This window comes from Erpetoichthys calabaricus, chromosome 2 (genome assembly GCF_900747795.2).
Source record: "Erpetoichthys calabaricus chromosome 2, fErpCal1.3, whole genome shotgun sequence".
Lineage (NCBI taxonomy): Eukaryota > Metazoa > Chordata > Cladistia > Polypteriformes > Polypteridae > Erpetoichthys > Erpetoichthys calabaricus.
Genome location: NC_041395.2, coordinates 243,648,416 through 243,666,215, shown reverse-complemented (window position 1 = coordinate 243,666,215; position 17,800 = coordinate 243,648,416). Strand labels below are relative to the sequence as shown.

At 39.2% G+C, this 17,800-nt stretch overlaps 1 protein-coding gene and 1 pseudogene across 1 annotated transcript; one reads left to right on the top strand and one right to left on the bottom strand.

Annotated features, from left to right (window-relative positions):
- Positions 1 to 3,264: 3,264 nt before the first annotated feature.
- On the top strand, positions 3,265 to 4,815 carry LOC127526654 (zinc finger BED domain-containing protein 5-like). Its single transcript, XM_051922599.1, has one exon. It carries the CDS (start codon positions 3,265 to 3,267, stop codon positions 4,813 to 4,815), a length of 1,551 nt encoding a protein of 516 aa, XP_051778559.1.
- A 3,950-nt stretch (positions 4,816 to 8,765) lies between these two features.
- On the bottom strand, positions 8,766 to 8,885 carry LOC114647446 (uncharacterized; annotated as a pseudogene).
- Between the last annotated feature and the right edge of the window lie 8,915 nt (positions 8,886 to 17,800).

The following is a 17,800-nucleotide window of genomic DNA, read 5'->3' as shown; positions in this document are numbered from 1 at the left end:
CACAGTCAATAACCTGCTCCTCAACACCAAAAAAACGAAGGAGCTTGTTATTGACTTTAGGAGAAACAAAACTGACATCCAGCCACTTATCATTGGCGGGGCCTGTGTGGAGAGGGTCCCGGTGTTCAGGTTTCTGGGTATTGAGCTGGAGGATGACCTGACCTGGAGCGCCAACACCAAGGAGCTGCTGAAGAAGGCGCAGCAGAGACTGTATTTTCTGAGAATTCTCAGAAAGAACCATCTCCCAAAAAATCTGCTCCTTGCTTTTTATCACTGTTCCATCGAGAGTGTGCTCACGTACGGACTGTGTGTGTGGTACGGCAGCTGCACTTCCTCAGAAAAGAAAGCGCTCCACAGGGTCGTCAGGACAGCGGAGAGAACAATTGGTTGTACCCTCCCCACTCTGGAACAAATCTACACCTCCCGATGCCGCAAAAAAGCAATAGACTTTTCACAGGATTCATCACATCCTGGTCATTGCCTCTTCCAGCTTTTGCCATCAGGCAAGAGATACAGAGCAATGAAAACTAGGACAAACCGCCTTAAAAACAGCTTTTATCTGAAAGCAATCATGGCCCTGAACTCAGAATAAAACTGCTCCATATCATTCTACCAATGTGCAATATAGACCTTAAGTCAACAAGTGCAATTTGTATATTTATTACTATTCGGTTTGTTATTATTTTCTCTCTTCTTGTCTTTTTAACTCTTATTCCTCACACTGAGTTGACTGCACCTTCAATTTCGTTGTTCCTTTGTAAAAGTGACAATGACAATAAAGATCAATCTATCTATCTATCTATCTATCTATCTATCTATCTATCTATCTATCTATCTATCTATCTATCTATCTATCTATCTATCTATCTATCTATCTATCTATCTATCTATCTAAAAAAAACACCATCCTTTTGTAAATTCCTGGTTTTAACCCATGCTTGATCCTGATCAGTTCTTCCCTTTGAAATGAGACATACGTGTTTGAAATATATTTTGGTTGCAATACCCTTTGTTTTAAGATCTTGACTCTCTTTGTCTTTTACATAAGTACTTATCATCTACCATCACACCAAGTATCACACCAAGTTGATTGGATGGCAAGAGGCGGCCAAGGACAGAAGGAGCACAATACAAATAAGTGACGGGGTCTGTACTTCAAGAGATGTATCCATATTGGTAAGTGAAGAGCTGCTCCAAGTAGTGCATTGAGTGGTACTAAAATAGTAAATACTGCTGGGGCAGTGAAGCAAAACAGAGACCCTGCAGGCATGAAGGAAGCAAAAAACTATTAGGCTGCAGTAGATGGTTACTTGTGGAACAAGCAGCTGCTCATGTATTCCATCAAGCCTTTACCTCTTGAATAATAAGAACCAGTATCTAGTGATTGAATTGAAATTCTGGAGAATCTTTGACATCTTTTGTATTAGTTTTGTGCTTATTTTGGATTTTGTCTTTTAATTTCTTTTTATTTAGGTGTTAGACTCATTGCATTGGGTTAGTTGAACATTCAGATCTGGCTTTTATAAATGAGATTGGGTGTCCCTAAATTTGGATTAAGCAAGTTAGTAAACCAGATAAATAGGCAGTTAGATTTACTGTAGAAATAAGTGTTAGAAGTTTCTGCTCTGTTACTATCTTAAAGCTGCTAATACAGTGTAACCACAGAGTGACCTAATTTTATTCTGCAATACTAGATTGGGAGCAGCATTTAAAATTTTCCATCTTTAATATTCCTGCCAATATTTCTAGTTTATTATTATCTTCTAATTCAACAACTATTGTTGAAATATTTTGTCCGAGTAATTTATGCAAATTAAAATTAGCAAAAGCCCCTACAAATTCTCCTGTGGGCAGCATAATTTGTATGTCAACTAATTTTGAAAAAGATCCTCACACCATTGCGTTTAAGATAATTCCGCCTCCATTTCAGATTGTGCCCCGAAGTTCTGCCACTTATAGTTTGATCATTATGCTCACAAGTGGTACTTTATCAAAAGCTTTTTGAAAGTCAAAGTAGGTATAAACAATAAATATTAATAAATTCTACTGAAATTCTACTGGATACTGTTGATGTCAACAGCATAATCTAATAAATTTAGCTCAGCTTGTTACCACTGTGACAAAAATAAAATGAGAATGAGATGATCTCCTATTACTGGACCTGGTTATGACATCCTGCTAACACAAGGCAGGGTACTTTTTATTTATTTAAGGACTCAATATAGCAGCACTACATATTTAAACATGTAACAGTCACTAATGTTGGCACGTATTATTTGTAATAGGTTAGCCAACTGGCAAGAAGCTGCTTTGAGTTGGGTCTGCAGGGTAACAATGTCATAGTTAAACAGGAAAGATGTACACATTGGAAGATGGCAGAGATAGAGACAGAGCAAGAATACAAGAGAAGAGCCTCATATCATTTCTTACACTATATGAGAATAAAAATGCACAGCTATTCCCACACTAATCTTATTTTTGGGTTTCTTTTGTTTCTTTTTATGGTATGCTAACCAATCCATTAAGATGAACTTAATATAATAATAATAATACATTTTATTTATTTGTAGGTGCCTTTCTAAACACTCAAGGACACTGAAGAATTGAAAAAACACAGATTATAAACAAAAGTAAAGTACAAAAGTTAAAATCAGACAGAGCAATTATAATCATAGAGAAAAATCAGTCTTAAATAAATGAGTTTTAACTTTGAAAAGTGAAAATGATTCAATATTTCTAAGCTCAGATGGTAGTGAGTTCCAAAGCTGGGGAGAAGAGCAACTGAATGCTAAGTGGTAAGTGGTATGACGGACATGGTAAGACGGACGAAGGGGACAGTCAAGTGGATGCAGGAAGAGGATCTAAGGCAGTGTTTTTCAACCGGGGTTCCGTTCCGTGAGTGCCAGCCAAGGGTTCCGCCGAAAAAGTCCTAAATCTCCGGAAAATGCTGGGACAAAATCCAGCATCGTGGTTTTATGTGGTTATTAATCATTCTTTAGTCCTTTAGTCAGTTGCTATTTCTCTGTTAGTCTATGTCACTGCCTCATTCTCATCTGCCTGACAGGCCGGTTAACTGCCTGCTCCTCCATTCTTATTTCCGCCCCTCTCTCGCTCCCAAAGTTAAATGACGGCCAGAGTACAAGGACGGTGTGCTTTCACTAGCTATAGGTGGCGGTTGTGCAGGGACGGCAGTTTGCGTGGTGTAATAGCAGTTAGGCTTGTCGTTTGCATTAATTTTTGTAAATTATTGATTTGATTTCGAACATGGACCGATTTGTTAAGAAGCATAAATTAGAAGACGCCGCAGCACCCGACGATACTCAGGTTCCAGAGCAGTTGATTGAAGCTGCAGCTGCTACCGTTAGCACTGCAACCACTCAGCTGCAGTTGCCGAAAAATGCCGCCGGCAATCCGCAACTCAAAGTTCGCCAGTACAGTGACAACTACTTAGCTCTGGGATTCACTTGGATGGGAGACCCTGACTGCCCTTCACCATTGTGTATTGTTTGTGGCGAAAAGCTTGCCAATAGTGCCATGGCGCCAGCTAAACTTAAGCGGCATTTAACAACTAGACATCCGGAGGTATCAGACAAAAACGCACAGTACTTTCAGAGGACATTGGCCTTGAATAAGAAGCAAACAGCTGCGTTTGAGAAAAAGTTCAAGATAAGTAAGAAACCTCAAGAAGCAAGTTATGCTGTGACAGAGATTGTTGCTAAGAAAATGAAATCGCATAACGTCACTGAAACGGTAATTTTACTTGCATGCCAAGAAATGGTGAGGATTATGTTTGGAGAGGATGTCGTATCAGAAAGTAATAAGATTCCGCTTTCAGACAATACTATAAGTAGGCATATTGCTGACATGTCCAGCGATACTGAGCGTAATGTTCTCTCAAAAATTAAAAGTCGTGGGTTCTTTGCAATTCAGGTCGACAAGAGCACAGACATCAGCAGTAAAGCACAGCTGCTTGCATTTGTTCGCTTTAGTGACAATGAAGCTATTATGGAAGACTTTTTTTGCTGCAAAGAGTTGCCAGAAACAACAAAAGGACAAGATGTTTATGACGTTTTAAATTCACCTTTTCAGTCTTGCGAGTTGACTTGGGAAAACTGTGTTGGCATTTGTACGAACGGTGCGCCTGCAATGACAGGAAATGTCAAAGGCTTTGTCTCGCTGGCACAACAACAGAATCCCAATATTATCGTCACTCATTGTTTTCTTCATAGAGAAGCACTGGTTGCTAAAACAATTGGACGTGAACTAAAGTCTGTACTGGACATGGTGGTGAAAATAGTTAATTACATGAAGATGAGACCACTAAAGTGTCGTCAGTTTGCAAAAGTTTGCGAAAGTGTGGAAGCAGACCACGTCACTCTCATCCAGCATATAGACGTACGATGGTTGTCTCGGGGAAAAGTTTTGCGTCGTTTCTATGAACTAAGAGAAGAGATGGTAGTCTTCTGTTCGCAAGGAAACCTGAAGGACTTTGCAGAAGTTCTGGGCGATGAATCTTGGTGTTCTAAGCTAGCATATTTGGCTGACATATTTCATGAATTGAACTTCTTGAACAGTGGCATGCAAGGCAGGAATGAAAACATCTTGACGTCAACGGACAAAATAAGTGCTTTTCGGAAAAAATTGACAATTTGGAAGAAACGCGCAAGTCCAGGGAACGTGGAAATGTTTCCTAGTGTTGTTGACAGAAACTGTCAGGACATTTTGCCATTGATTTTGAATCACTTGGACACACTGTTGGCAGGTCTAAGCAAATATTTTCCGTCAATATCCATGGACCAGTACGACTGGATTTGAAGCCCATTCGTAGAATCTGAACTGTCCAAAGGACAGTTCACCTTGTCAGAAGAGGAACAGCTTGCTAGTGTTGCAAGTGACAGAACACTGAGGCTAAAGCACTCAGAGTTAAACCTGGATGCATTCTGGATGCTGGTTGAAAAGGAGTACCCATCAATTGCTCAGAAAGCTCTGCAACTGTTGGTGCAATTTTCAACTTCTTACTTGTGTGAGTTTGGATTTTCAGCCTTAACCACAATTAAACACAAGAAGCGAGAACGACTGTTGTCAGTCGAAGAAGAACTTCGTGTGTGTCTGTCTAAAACATGACCCAGAATTCAACTTATCAGCAAAAATCATCAAGCACAAATTTCTCATTGAACTTTTGACTACTGTGATGTAATGGTAACTATAATAAAAGCATCATCTTAAATTTCTACTATAGATAATTGCAGATTTTAACTATTATGTAACTTTTTAAAAAAATTGTTGTTAGTAACGCTTGGTGAACTGTGAATAGGCCGAACATAAATTTTGAAAATAGTATGATTAAACATAAAAGCTACGTTTCTGCTCATCTGGTTTATTACATGATATAGGACATACTGGTGGATAATTGCACAGGGTGAGCAAGGTAACCATTCGGGCAGGGTTCCACTCCAGCGAAAAGGTTGAAAAACACTGATCTAAGGGTACGGGAGGGAATGGCAACATGGAGGAGGTCAGACAGATATGGAGGGGCAATGTTGTGGATAGCCATAAAAGTTAGTAAGAGAATTTTGAATTGAATTTGGAACTGAACTGGAAGCCAATGAAGCTGCTGCAAAACGGGAGTGATATGGTGAATGAGGGGGTTCTAGTAATGATGCGGGCAGCTGAATTCTGGATCAGTTGAAGCTTATAAAGAGATTTGTGAGAAAGACCAAAGAAAAGGGAATTGCAATAATTCAGACAAGAAGTGACAAGGCTATGAACAAGGATAGCAGTGGTGTGGGGAGTGAGGGAGGGGCGAATACGATTAATGTTAAGCAAGCGGAAATATGCAGACCGGGAGATGTTATTGATGTGGGACTGAAAGGATGAAGTACTGTCAATAATGACACCCAGACTCTTAATCTGTGGGGAAGGGGAGCAATTATCAGTAACAAATTAAAAATGATCAGTTTTGGATAATGTTGATTTTGTACCAATGAGGAGAACCTCAGTATTGTCACTATTTAATTTAAGAAAATTTGAAGAAAACCAGGATTTGAATTCTGCTATGCAATCAATAAGTGAGGAGGGTGGAAAGGAAACAGTAGGTTTGCTAGTGAGATAGAGCTGGGTGTCATCAGCATAACAGTGGAAGATAATGTTATATTTATGAAAGATATTTCCAAGGGGAAGGAGGTAAATAATGAAAAGGAGGGGCCCCAGGACAGAGCCCTGGAGCACACCAGAAGTAACAGCGGTGGGTTGAGATTTGAAAGTTTTAAGCTGAACAAACTTAGTGCGGCATGAGAGGTAGGATCTCAACCAATCTAGTGGAGTGTGGGTAATGCCAATCGAAGATAATCTATTGAGAAGAGTAGTGTGACAAATAGTGTCAAAGGCTGCACTCAGATCAAGGAGGATGAAAATAGTAATTAAACCAGAATCAGCTGCCATAAGGAGGTCATTGGTAATTTTTATAAGTGCTGTTTCTGTACTGTGGAGGGGACGAAAACCAGACTGGAACTGTTCATACAGATTATTTTGAGATAAATGAGAATGAAGTTGAATAGCCACTATTTTTTCAAGAATTTTGGAAATGAAGGGTACAGTAGATTAGGAATAGGATGAAAATTACTGAAATTAGTCGGATCGGCACCAGGTTTTTTCAGTATTGATGTTATTGCAGCAGTTTTAAAAGATGAAGGAACAGTGCCAGTAGTGAGAGTAGAGTGGATTATAGCAGAGATAAGAGGGACCAGAGAGGGGAGGCAGGCTTTGACCAGAACTGTAGGGAGGGGGTCCAGTTGACAGGTGGATGACTTAGACTTACAGACAAGATCTGAGATTTCTGAGAAAGTAGGAAGCTGAAAAGAGGAAAGTGAGTGAGTTGGTAGGTGAAATTCAAATGAAGTACTGGAGGAATCTGTACAGAGAGACTGATGAATCTTCTGGATTTTTTCATTAAAAAAGGACATAAGGGAATTGCAAAATTCAGTTGAGCAAAGGTGAGAAGGTAAAGAATCCAGGGGTTGTGTGATATTATTAAGTAATGAAAACAATGACTTGGTGTTGCCTTCATTGGAAGAAATAATGTGAGTATAATAGTTAGATTTAGTTTGGGCAATACAGTCCTTGTAATAAAGTATACAGTATGATTTTTGTATATCTCTTTGTGAACAAAGAGTCCAGTTTTTTATATAACCATTCAAGTTGCCGGCCTTTGGCTTTCAAAAGCCGAAATTCAGGCGTGAACCAGGGAGCAGAACAGGAGAAAGAAACAGATCTAGTTTTTAATGGAGCGACAGACTTAAGAATACCATTAAGTCCAGTGTTATAGTGTGAGACCAGTTCTTCAGGAGTGGATAAATTATGAATGTCCATAAGGGAATCAATACTACAGGAAAGAGAGTCTAAGTTAATATTCTTAATATTACGGAAAGACATGAGACGGTAAAGCTTAGTGTTGGAAAGTGCAAGTTTAACATTGAATGAAATAAGAAAATGATCAGTTATGGGGAGTTCATCTACAGTACAATCAAGCGGGGTAACTCCAGAACAGCAAATCAAGTCCAAGATATGTCCTTTGGAATGAGTGGGAACATCAGTATGCTGCTGGAATCCAAAACTCTCAAGGCAGAATGTAAAGTCTCTAGTAACAGGGACATTGATATTATCCATATGTATATTGAAATCCCCCAGAAGTATTATGTTTGATGAAACAGTAGATAAGTGTATAAGGAAAACAGCAAAATCATTCAGAAAGTCATTATCTAGTTTAGGGGGCCGGTAAACAGTTGCAATAATAGTAGAAATAGGTCCATTTAATTGACACACAAGAGATTCAAAAGAACTGAAGGCAGGAACAGACAACGGCAAGGCTTTCCATTTCTCACAATACATTAACATGAGACCTCCTCCCCAGCCAGAGCCACGAGGTTGAGAGATGTAAACAAACCCCGGGGGAGTGGATTCGTTAAGTTGGGAAAAGTCATGTGGTTGTTGCCATGTCTCAGTTAGACAGAAAAAGTCAAACTTACGATCAGTGAAGAGATCGTGGATGAGAGGCCCCTTGCTCATGAGTGAGCGGATGTTCAGCAGACTGCAGTTGACAACAGTGTTATCGCATTTAGCAACAGTGTTTGCCAACCGGGCTAGGCTGGCTAACACACTGTGGTCGGCAACTCTGCCTAAATTACGTGGAGGACGTCGAGAAATGAACTAGATGGAGTTTATTATTTTTGAACTGTTAGCTTGGATACTCCAGCAGGACCAGCGGTGGATGTATTTCCGACGGGGGAGGAATACGATGTCTGGGTGGAGATACAGGCCAGTCAGCGGAGGCTCGGACAGGTGAAAGCAGAGTCAGAGTGGCTCAGCAACTGAGTACTGAAGCAGGCCTGTCGCAGGTAGGATAGTGAGCGACAGGAGGGAGCAAACAAACACGAACCAAATAAATATCCTACCAGTCCACATGTTAAGTGAAGATGCAGACAACTCAGATGTCCGGAGAACAAAGCCAGGTAAGTTTCAAAGTGGGGATAGGCCTAAGAATCGTCCATACACAGTCAAATCAGCAGTCAAGCTAGAAATCAGTCTAGCTTTAAATGATTGAAAAATAAACTCAACGAATAAATCTGCCCGAAATGAAAATGAAAACAGCTGCTTAGTCCATTAGATTGTAAGTTAATCATAAAAAAGCTAAAAAAGATAAAAAGTTTCCTGAGAGCAGCGGCGACCAGTCACGCTAGCGTTCACTCAACCTGAAGGGCAAAAAAAATCAGGGGAGAGGGTGAACGCAGTCCCCCACTACCACAAATTATGCAGTTGAGTTTCCTGCATTTGGGGAAATTGCAGGGGCCACCTTAGTGATCATGGTATCTCCCCTGCCAGGTAAGTATCAATAAATACTATAAGTACTATAAATTGATGTAGTAACTTAAGTTGTAATGTGACTGACTATGAACAAGTATATCAACAGAACATGTATAATTGTATTATTAATTTTTGTAATTGCCACATATCATTTTTATGTAGTAGGTCTACATAAGCAATGTATAGTTCAGTTCCTACAGTAAATGTTATTTGTTGCTGCCCTTTAGCATATGTTTTAATGCATGTATATGAATAGGAACTCACACTATCATCAAGCAGAGTGAGAAGCTAGTAATGAGCAGTGCTTACCCTTTGAAATGAGAAGTCTGGATTTTGCCCGGTGGCTATTTCCTGGTCATTTACATGTAAATTCACAGTCTGGTAAAGTATAGGAGACATCGACTCACGAAAAGGGCAGATGTCACTTGTTTCTTTCTCTTTAAACCAGCAGACAATTAGGTGACAGCTATTGGTGCCAAGGATTTAACACCCTGCAGTCTCAACCACTCACTTCTGGATCAATCGCAGCTAGTAAATTCACCACGTGAAGAGCACTTCATATAATACAGCGTCTTTAGAGAAATATTAGGAGTGGAAATTGTTGCGGATTGATGTTGACCCAAGTCCTTCACTAATATTTGACTGAGAGCATAGGGCCTCTATCTGGGAAATGGGCCAGATTGTTACACAGAAGTATTGCTTGTTTATTCTTTTTTTTTGTTTCATAAATATATCCATCTCTTTCAGAACAGTCCTTATTAGACCAACTAAGCAGTAGCTCTGTTCTGTTCCTGTCCCAAGTGGCTTGCTTTTATCTGTCCTGCTAATCAGCTTCTGGCCAGTTATTTTGTTTCTGTTTGGGCTTATCATTCTGTAAGGCAGTGACTGTTGTTTTCTTTCTCCACCATCAACCTCCATACAGGTTTTGCTTTCAAACAAAATAGTAGCCACTATGTATCAATCTTGTCTGCACAGTCAGCCAACTGGCAATCTTGTTAGTTGCTGCTTTTTGTTTATGTCTTTGTTCAGCCTGCCAGTTCCTCCAGTACCTTCCTTACATTTGACTTCCATGTGTAACCCACAGTTTCAGTCTTCAGATGAATGTCTAGTTTCTATCCACTTACTGGTCCAGATGAAAGGCAACTGTTATCTTTTCTGTCCTACCAGCCATTCTGATTGTCAGCCACAGATATTTTGAATTAAGATCCTGAGCCATCCTTTCATTTAAAATCTGTGTTCTCTGTTAAGATGCTTTGATCAATGATTTTAATAACCCATCACTGGTAGCTAACTGTGAAAAAGACTTGCTGACTATGAGCCCTATGGTACTCAAAAGAAAAATTACTGATACAATGTGCATAAAAATATATATTTTTGTTCATTCCGCAGTCTGTGATTGTTATAAGGATTTTATTTTGTTACTATAATAATTTGAATTGGTGTTTAAATGTAAATCACTTAAAATATCCACAGATCAATCTTTACATTATTGTAAGAGTTAGGATTACAGTAAATTAATTTAAAATTCCCATTCTTACTTCATTAAAATGTCGCCTACTGGGCCAGAATCAGATGTGTTATGATATGTACAAAAACTGTTAATAAGTGAAGTATCACTTTTTGAAAATTAGCACTATTTCTAATTATAAAAAGGTAAATTGGCACCATTGCATTTTCTTTCACTTACTCCAAAAACAAGTGTTATATTCAATGCTGTAAAAATGAAAAAAAGCAATTAAGGTTAATAATTTTTTGTAAATATCTACTGTTTGGTGTGACTCTCTGCTAAAGACTTCCTAAAATATTGATTTAAGAAGCAAGATAATTACTGAGTGTGACCACTAGGGAGCATTGCAGTGCCTCAAACCCCAGACACAACCTCACAGTACTTTAAATAAAAGGTTTATTAATACAGGTATCTTTCAATACAGACATAAAATATAATAAAGTCTGCTCTTTCTCTTCCTCTTTCTGTTTCTCTCTTCTTCTCCTACACTCCTCCCAGGCAAGCTTTGTCCACCCTCCACTCCTGACTCCAACTTTTCTGGATAAGGCAGTGCAGGTCCTTTTGTCTAAGACATGGGAGTACTTCCGGAGCCAGGGTCATTGCCAGTAGGAAATACTCCCACTTAAGATGAAAATCAGAGAAAATAGGGATTACGTATCCTTGCAGTGCCCCCTGACGACAAATTCCAGGACTCCAATACCCAGCCTTCCCTGTGGGTAACTGCAGGGTACCAAGGATGCTGCCACCTAGAATATTAGCGGAGAAAGTACTCATATGTTGTTGTCTCCCCCAGTCCTTCCAGAGGGGACTGGGCGGTCTCGTGGCCTGGAACCCCTACAGATTTTATTTTTTTCTCCAGCCTTCTGGAGTTTTTTTTTGTTTTTTCTGTCCACCCTGGGGGGCGGCACGGTGGCGCAGTGGTAGCGCTGCTGCCTCGCAGTTAGGAGACCTGGGTTCGCTTCCTGGGTCCACCCTGCGTGGAGTTTGCATATTCTCCCCGTGTCTGCGTGGGTTTCCTCCGGGTGCTCCGGTTTCCTCCCACAGTCCAAAGACATGCCGGTTAGGTGGATTGGCAATCCTAAATTGGCCCTAGTGTGTGCTTGGTGTGTGGGTGTGTCCTGTGGTGGGTTGGCACACTGCCCGGGGTGGTTCACTGCCTTGTGCCCTGTGTTGGCTGGGATTGGCTCCAGCAGACCCCCGTGACCCTGTGTTCGGATTCAGCGGGTTGGAACATGGATGGATGGATGGATGTCCACCCTGGCCATCGGACCTTACTCCTTTCTATGTTAACTAATGTTGTCTTATTTTAATTTCTTATTTTGTCTTTTATTTTTCTTCTCTTCATTATGTAAAGCACTTTGAGCTACTTTTTGTATGAAAATGTGCTATATAAATAAATGTTGTTGTTGTTCCACCGTATTGGCCTCTCAGCTGGTGAAGAATCCCTGTTCCATCCCAACCTAAACAACAGCCCATGGATGCCATCCATTACACAAGATATTAGAATGTTGTATATATTTATCTGAAAAATCACCTGATCTTAAATTTCAGTAAGGTATGTGGTTAATTCATTTACAGTTCTAATGGTATATCACCCATCATTATATATCTTTGCCTGGTTAGCTTATTTGGCTTAGGAAACTAATCAGTTTCTGAGATGTAAAAGGTCCTTACAAAGACATCAAAGAATTACAAAAAAAACAAAATACTATACTTTGTTGTGAAAGGACGATTATTTCTAACAACAGCAAAAGGAAATAACATTGATCTCAACCATGTGAAAAGTGGAATTTTGAGTGCATCAGTAGTGCTAATACAAAAATTCTTCCATATGAAATAAATTAGTTGCAAAATACAGTGGCACCTCGGTTCACGAACGTCTCAGTACACGTACAAATCGGTTTACGACCAAAAAGTTCGACAAACTTTTGCCTCGGTTCACGACCACACACTCGGTATATGAACAAGCCAGTTTCCCTTTCAGTTTGTACATATTCAGTCTCTCCCTGTGCATTTCCTGTGCAGCGAGCAAGAGAGAGAGAGCGAGAGAGCGCGCAACACACACACACACACACAGAGGCAGCACGAGAGAGAGAGCCGTGCACACACACAGGCAGTGCCAGAGAGAGACAGACACACACACACAGAGGCAGCGCGAGAGAGACAGGGCTGGACTCATAAGGTAGAGAAGACAGTTAAAGAATGCACTGGGCTTGATTTTGTTTTCACTTCTGTTTACAGCGATCGGTTCGTAGCGTGCATTGTTGCAATGTTACTTTTATTGGTGGTTTATTAAATTACGGATTTTTTCAAATGTTCATTTTTTACCCTGTGCTTAAAACTCATTAAAAAGAAAAGTGTTTTTAGCCAGCGGTTGGTAGCGCTATAGCGCAAACTATTGCAGTGTTAGTTTTCTCTGTTGTTCAAGGTTTTCTCAGTGTTATTCAATGTTTTTACATTTAGTTTACTATTACGCTGTGCATTCTATGGTTTAATTAACTATATTTGTGCTTAAAAACTTAAAAAAATATATATTTACATACAGTTCGTATGGTCTGGAACGGATTAATTGCATTTACATACAATCCTATGGGGGAGTTTTGGAACGAATTATGGTCATGAACTGAGGTTCCACTGTAAATGCATATAAATACATATATTATTTTAAAAACGTAAAGTGTAACCACTCAAGAAATAAGGTACAAAAAATCATTCTTATGCTTGCCAGAAACAATATATGCTTACTAAATATGCATTTCCTATATATGACATGAATTAGCAACCAAAAACATAAATTAACAAAAAATATAATTTTTGAAAAGTTTGCTCGTCACAATTGCTGGCCAAATTAAGAATTTTTTTTTTAAATGAATTCCATTGGATCACAGATATTATGTGAGTGAAAGTGATCAAGTCCCTTAGTGCATGGCAAAACTAGTGACAGAAACCAAGAGAAGGATTTGTACCCAGAAGGCCACACACACACTATTATAGTTTTTCAAAATAGGAGAACCAAAACTCAATATCTGAGAAAGCTCAATTAGGATTGTGAAAACTAAATTACCGTCAGAGGAAACCAGAATCTTAAAATAGATTATGGCATGGTCCCACCAGAACTCAAAATGGTTCTCTCCACAACTGCAACAACAGAACTATAGCCTGCACAAAACGTTACTGTCACCCGCAGAATGGGAAGGAAAACAAGGCAGCCAAGTTAGCAACACTGTTTGAAAACACCAAGCAGCCAGGCAACTGGCAAACAGAAACAGGGCAGCTGCTAAAGGACTGAGAGTTGGATACTGAGCACAACCAACCAGAAGCCACATGGACAACATAAAAAGAAGAGTGTTAGTTTAATTTCCAACTATCACTGATTGGGGTATAATCACTGAGGTGAGTCCTGCAACTGAGCAGAGTCCTGCCTTGTCTTGAACTGGATGACCAGGGTACAAAAAAGTTGACATAAGACATAACATCATTGCTGCATTGTTACCATAAAAATGAAAAATATCTGAAAGTTTTATGACCAGCACAGCAGACATTTTCAAGAAATAAAGTCTTAACTGTTGCCACTCAATGAAAAGTGGCAACCTTCAGTAATCAACACACAGAACAGGCCGTAATCATTGCTGAGAAAAATACAACCATTTCCAAAGAACAGGAGAGACACAACACCATGAAGCTGATTTATTATAGTTTTTGAAAAGTACAGAACAGCATCAGAAATACAGGACAGCCACCATTCACTAAATATGAGCATCTCAAATCAAAAAGACAGCAACTGTTAAGTGTGATAAATGATGCTTAGAGATAAATGCATTGGGAAACATATTATTTTCAATTTTCAATTTTTATACAGAATATCAGCAATAGGTTCCTTATATTTTTAAACATGGCTCCTATAAAGTCATACATGTTTGTCTTCCTGTCCTGGAGTGGCAACAAGTTGCTGCACATGATTCAAAATTTCACAGCCTGTCTGGTGTTCAACCAGCCAAGGCAGGCATGTGTCTTTTCAGATCACTACATTGACTCCCTGTCTCCACATTAAGTTCAGATCTTTGATGCTTGTCTACCAAGTAGTCAACGAATCAGCACCTATATATACTGTATGGAAATAACTGAGATCCCATGCCCCTTTCTCAACCACTCAGGTCTATTGATGAACGGCAACTGGTGATGCCACCTCTGCATGACATCAAATCTCATTCCATTTATGTGTAGTTCCTTTCTGCCCACCACCATTCACTTTATTGTCATTGTGTAACACAACAAAATTACTTTTTGTGACAGCAACAAGGTACATTTAAAGAAAAGTCAAATAATTCCAAATATGTCGTATACAGTGTTAAGTGACCAAGTAACCAGACCAAATTATTATTGCTCAAAGTACAGTAGCGAAAATTTGTTATTGCACCTGTTAATTAATGGTACCATGAATAGGCCATCATGCAGTTAGTTAAGATGCTCTCTATAGTGCATCTATAGAAATTAACCAGCTCTCTTGTCTAATGGATTAAGTTTTTGTAACCTAGAAATTGTAGCTACCTTGTATTATTTTGTTCTGAGCTCTTCGCTTCTGATGATCTGTTATATAACTGTCTCTTGTAACACTTGACCCAAACAGTCTGTTTACTTGATTACGTTGACATCTTTTGTAAGTCGCTTTGCATAAATGTGTCTGCTAGGCAAATAAGTGTGAATGTAAACAATAGCGGCTGCATGCATTGTTGCAAATCTTACACCAGTGTTTCCAAGGACAGAAAACAAAAGATTAATAGAAAGAAAAAGCTCTTGTGTGTGCTATAATGCAAGGTTTTTGAATGAGCAATATTATTATTTGTGAAAGCATTCATTATAAAACTAAATACAAAATACACTTTTCCAAGCAAATAAGAAAAATGCTGATATGAAAAACAAGGCCATCAGTTGCATTTTTTTGCCATCATGTCTGTCTCACCTTGTTTTGAGCACAACGAACTTTATACCGAGTTATCCTCACACAGAGTGAACTATTTAACACTAGAATTACCAGAGCCTACGAAAAAACTCGTAGATCCGTCCCACCTTAAATTGCTTCTTAAATCCGTTCGCACCTCTCCGCCAGCGTCTTTTGTCCTCTAAATGTGCCGATAAACACAAGCTGCAAGCAGCCGGCAATTCCATCCCCCCACCAACTTAGAACGTGCACGAACTTCTCCCAGCTTATGCCTTGATTGATTATCTGGGAGTGAAGTGGAGTTATAGAGTGGAAATAATAGATCGTTATTTGGAACACACGCATTTCATGTGTGTTCTGTTTCTACAGTAATCTGTGTAAACACATTGTTAAAACAGAAACGTTTTTCATATTTTAGTAGTAAATGACAAAATGTACTGCGGTGGGTTGGCACCCTGCCCGGGATTGTTTCCTGCCTTGTGCCCTGTGTTGGCTGGGATTGGCTCCAGCAGACCCCCGTGACCCTGTGTTCGGATTCAGCGGGTTGGAAAATGGATGGATGGATGGATGACAAAATGTAGGTATAAACTATATAATGTATATAGACATAATATATATATATATATATATATAGTGTATAATGTATATATATATATATATATATATATATATATATATAGTGTATAATGTGTGATATAAGTCAGATGGGGGGGAGGAGTGATGTTAGAGCGCCTGAGCTCATTCATTGCAGCAGGAACAACGCACGTTGATCTTTTTTTTTCTTTCAGTACATGTGCCTTCCCTGTTTATTTATATATCTAGTGACTTCTCTGCCTGTCTGTCTCTCTATTACGCAGTGCTCTGTCTGTCTGTGTGTTATGGATCTTAAAAATAACAGTTATAAGGACAGTTGTTCCTGTTAATTGCAGTCTCAATTGTTAAAAAATATTTTAAAAGGAGCATCCCACATGAAAATATAACGATCTCATTAACTGACAGTGCATACCAATTTATAAATTTTATGTCCGTTTGAGGTTAAAAAGAAAAAAAAAGAGCAACATTTCATCCCCAGCGGGGAATCGAACTCAAGTCTGTGAGGCAGCAGAGCTATTGTGCTCTGAGATGCAAATCTTAACGCGCTACACCACGGAGGCTGTTGCACCATCCTTGAGGCTTTTGTGAAAGTGTTTATTTGATCTTTGGAACTCGGGCTTTACACATTCTATAGTTTATGCCTACTACATTTTGTAACATTTATTACTAAAATATGACAAAGTTTCTGTTTTAACAATGTGTTTACACAGATTACTTTAGAATGACGATCTATTATTTCCACTGTAAAACTCCACTTCACTCCCACATAATCAATGAAGGCAAGAGCTGGGAAAAGTGCGCTCACGTTCTAAGTCGGTGGGGGGATGGAATAGCCGGCTGCTGGCAGCTTGTCTTTCATCAGCACATTTAGAGGACAAAGGATGCTGGCGGAGAGGTGTGAACGGATTTAACAAGCGATTTAAGGTGGGCCGGATATACGAGTTTTTTCGTAGGCTCTGGTAATTCTAGTGTTAAATAAATTCTATTTTAGGTAGCTTCTTAGTAACAAAAAAATCAATTAATTAATTCTTTGATCTCCGTCTAGCAGTTTATTTGCGGGTTAAATGCCGACTCCTCAATGGGTAACCAGACTTCTTTTGTCAGCGAGTCCCAGAAGGGGAGGGGCTAAGTTTCTCTGCATGGCAGGGAGACAATGAGAAGAGAACATTAGTGATAGCACCCCCTCTCGTAGTGCTGGGTTATCACATACCTTGTCCATGCCTCTGACGAGGGCCTTGCGTGACACTGGTCATGTCTATGTATGACAATCTCAGCAGATCACTGAAAACATGCCATAATCATATATGCCAGACAATATATATATATAAAATTTTACAAAATTTTATTAGGTTTAGGTTAGGTTATTAGGTTTAATTATTACACAGTGGCGAAAGAGATTACAAGTTTTTAATAAACAATTCTTGGAGGAATTACCTTTAATACAAGCTTTTTTAGTCAAACACTACTGATCTCTCTTACATCAGCGTCTGCGCACCGCACACCAAGACATTACTAACCATATTGTACATGTTTATTACTAGACCCTACTAATCAACTATTTCTACAAATGCCAGCTGTGTTCTTCACCTCATTACATGTTTCTCTCCATTTCTTCCCCACCTGGGATGTGATTCGTGGCTTGCTTTCTTCATTCTGCAAATGCCTAATGATGCATTTCCAATGATGGTGATTTAAGTGCTTAGAGCATGGCTGTTGCCCATCTAGGCATACTTGCCCTCCACACCCACAATATTTAAAAAAATATTTTTTATATACAGTATTTACATACTTTTTAATAATACAAATCAATATGAAAATTAAGTGAATAAAAATAACTTGTTTGCAAAAATTGTGAAATATGACAGTTCAACAGATTCAACTCTTCTACTGGTAAGTTCAAT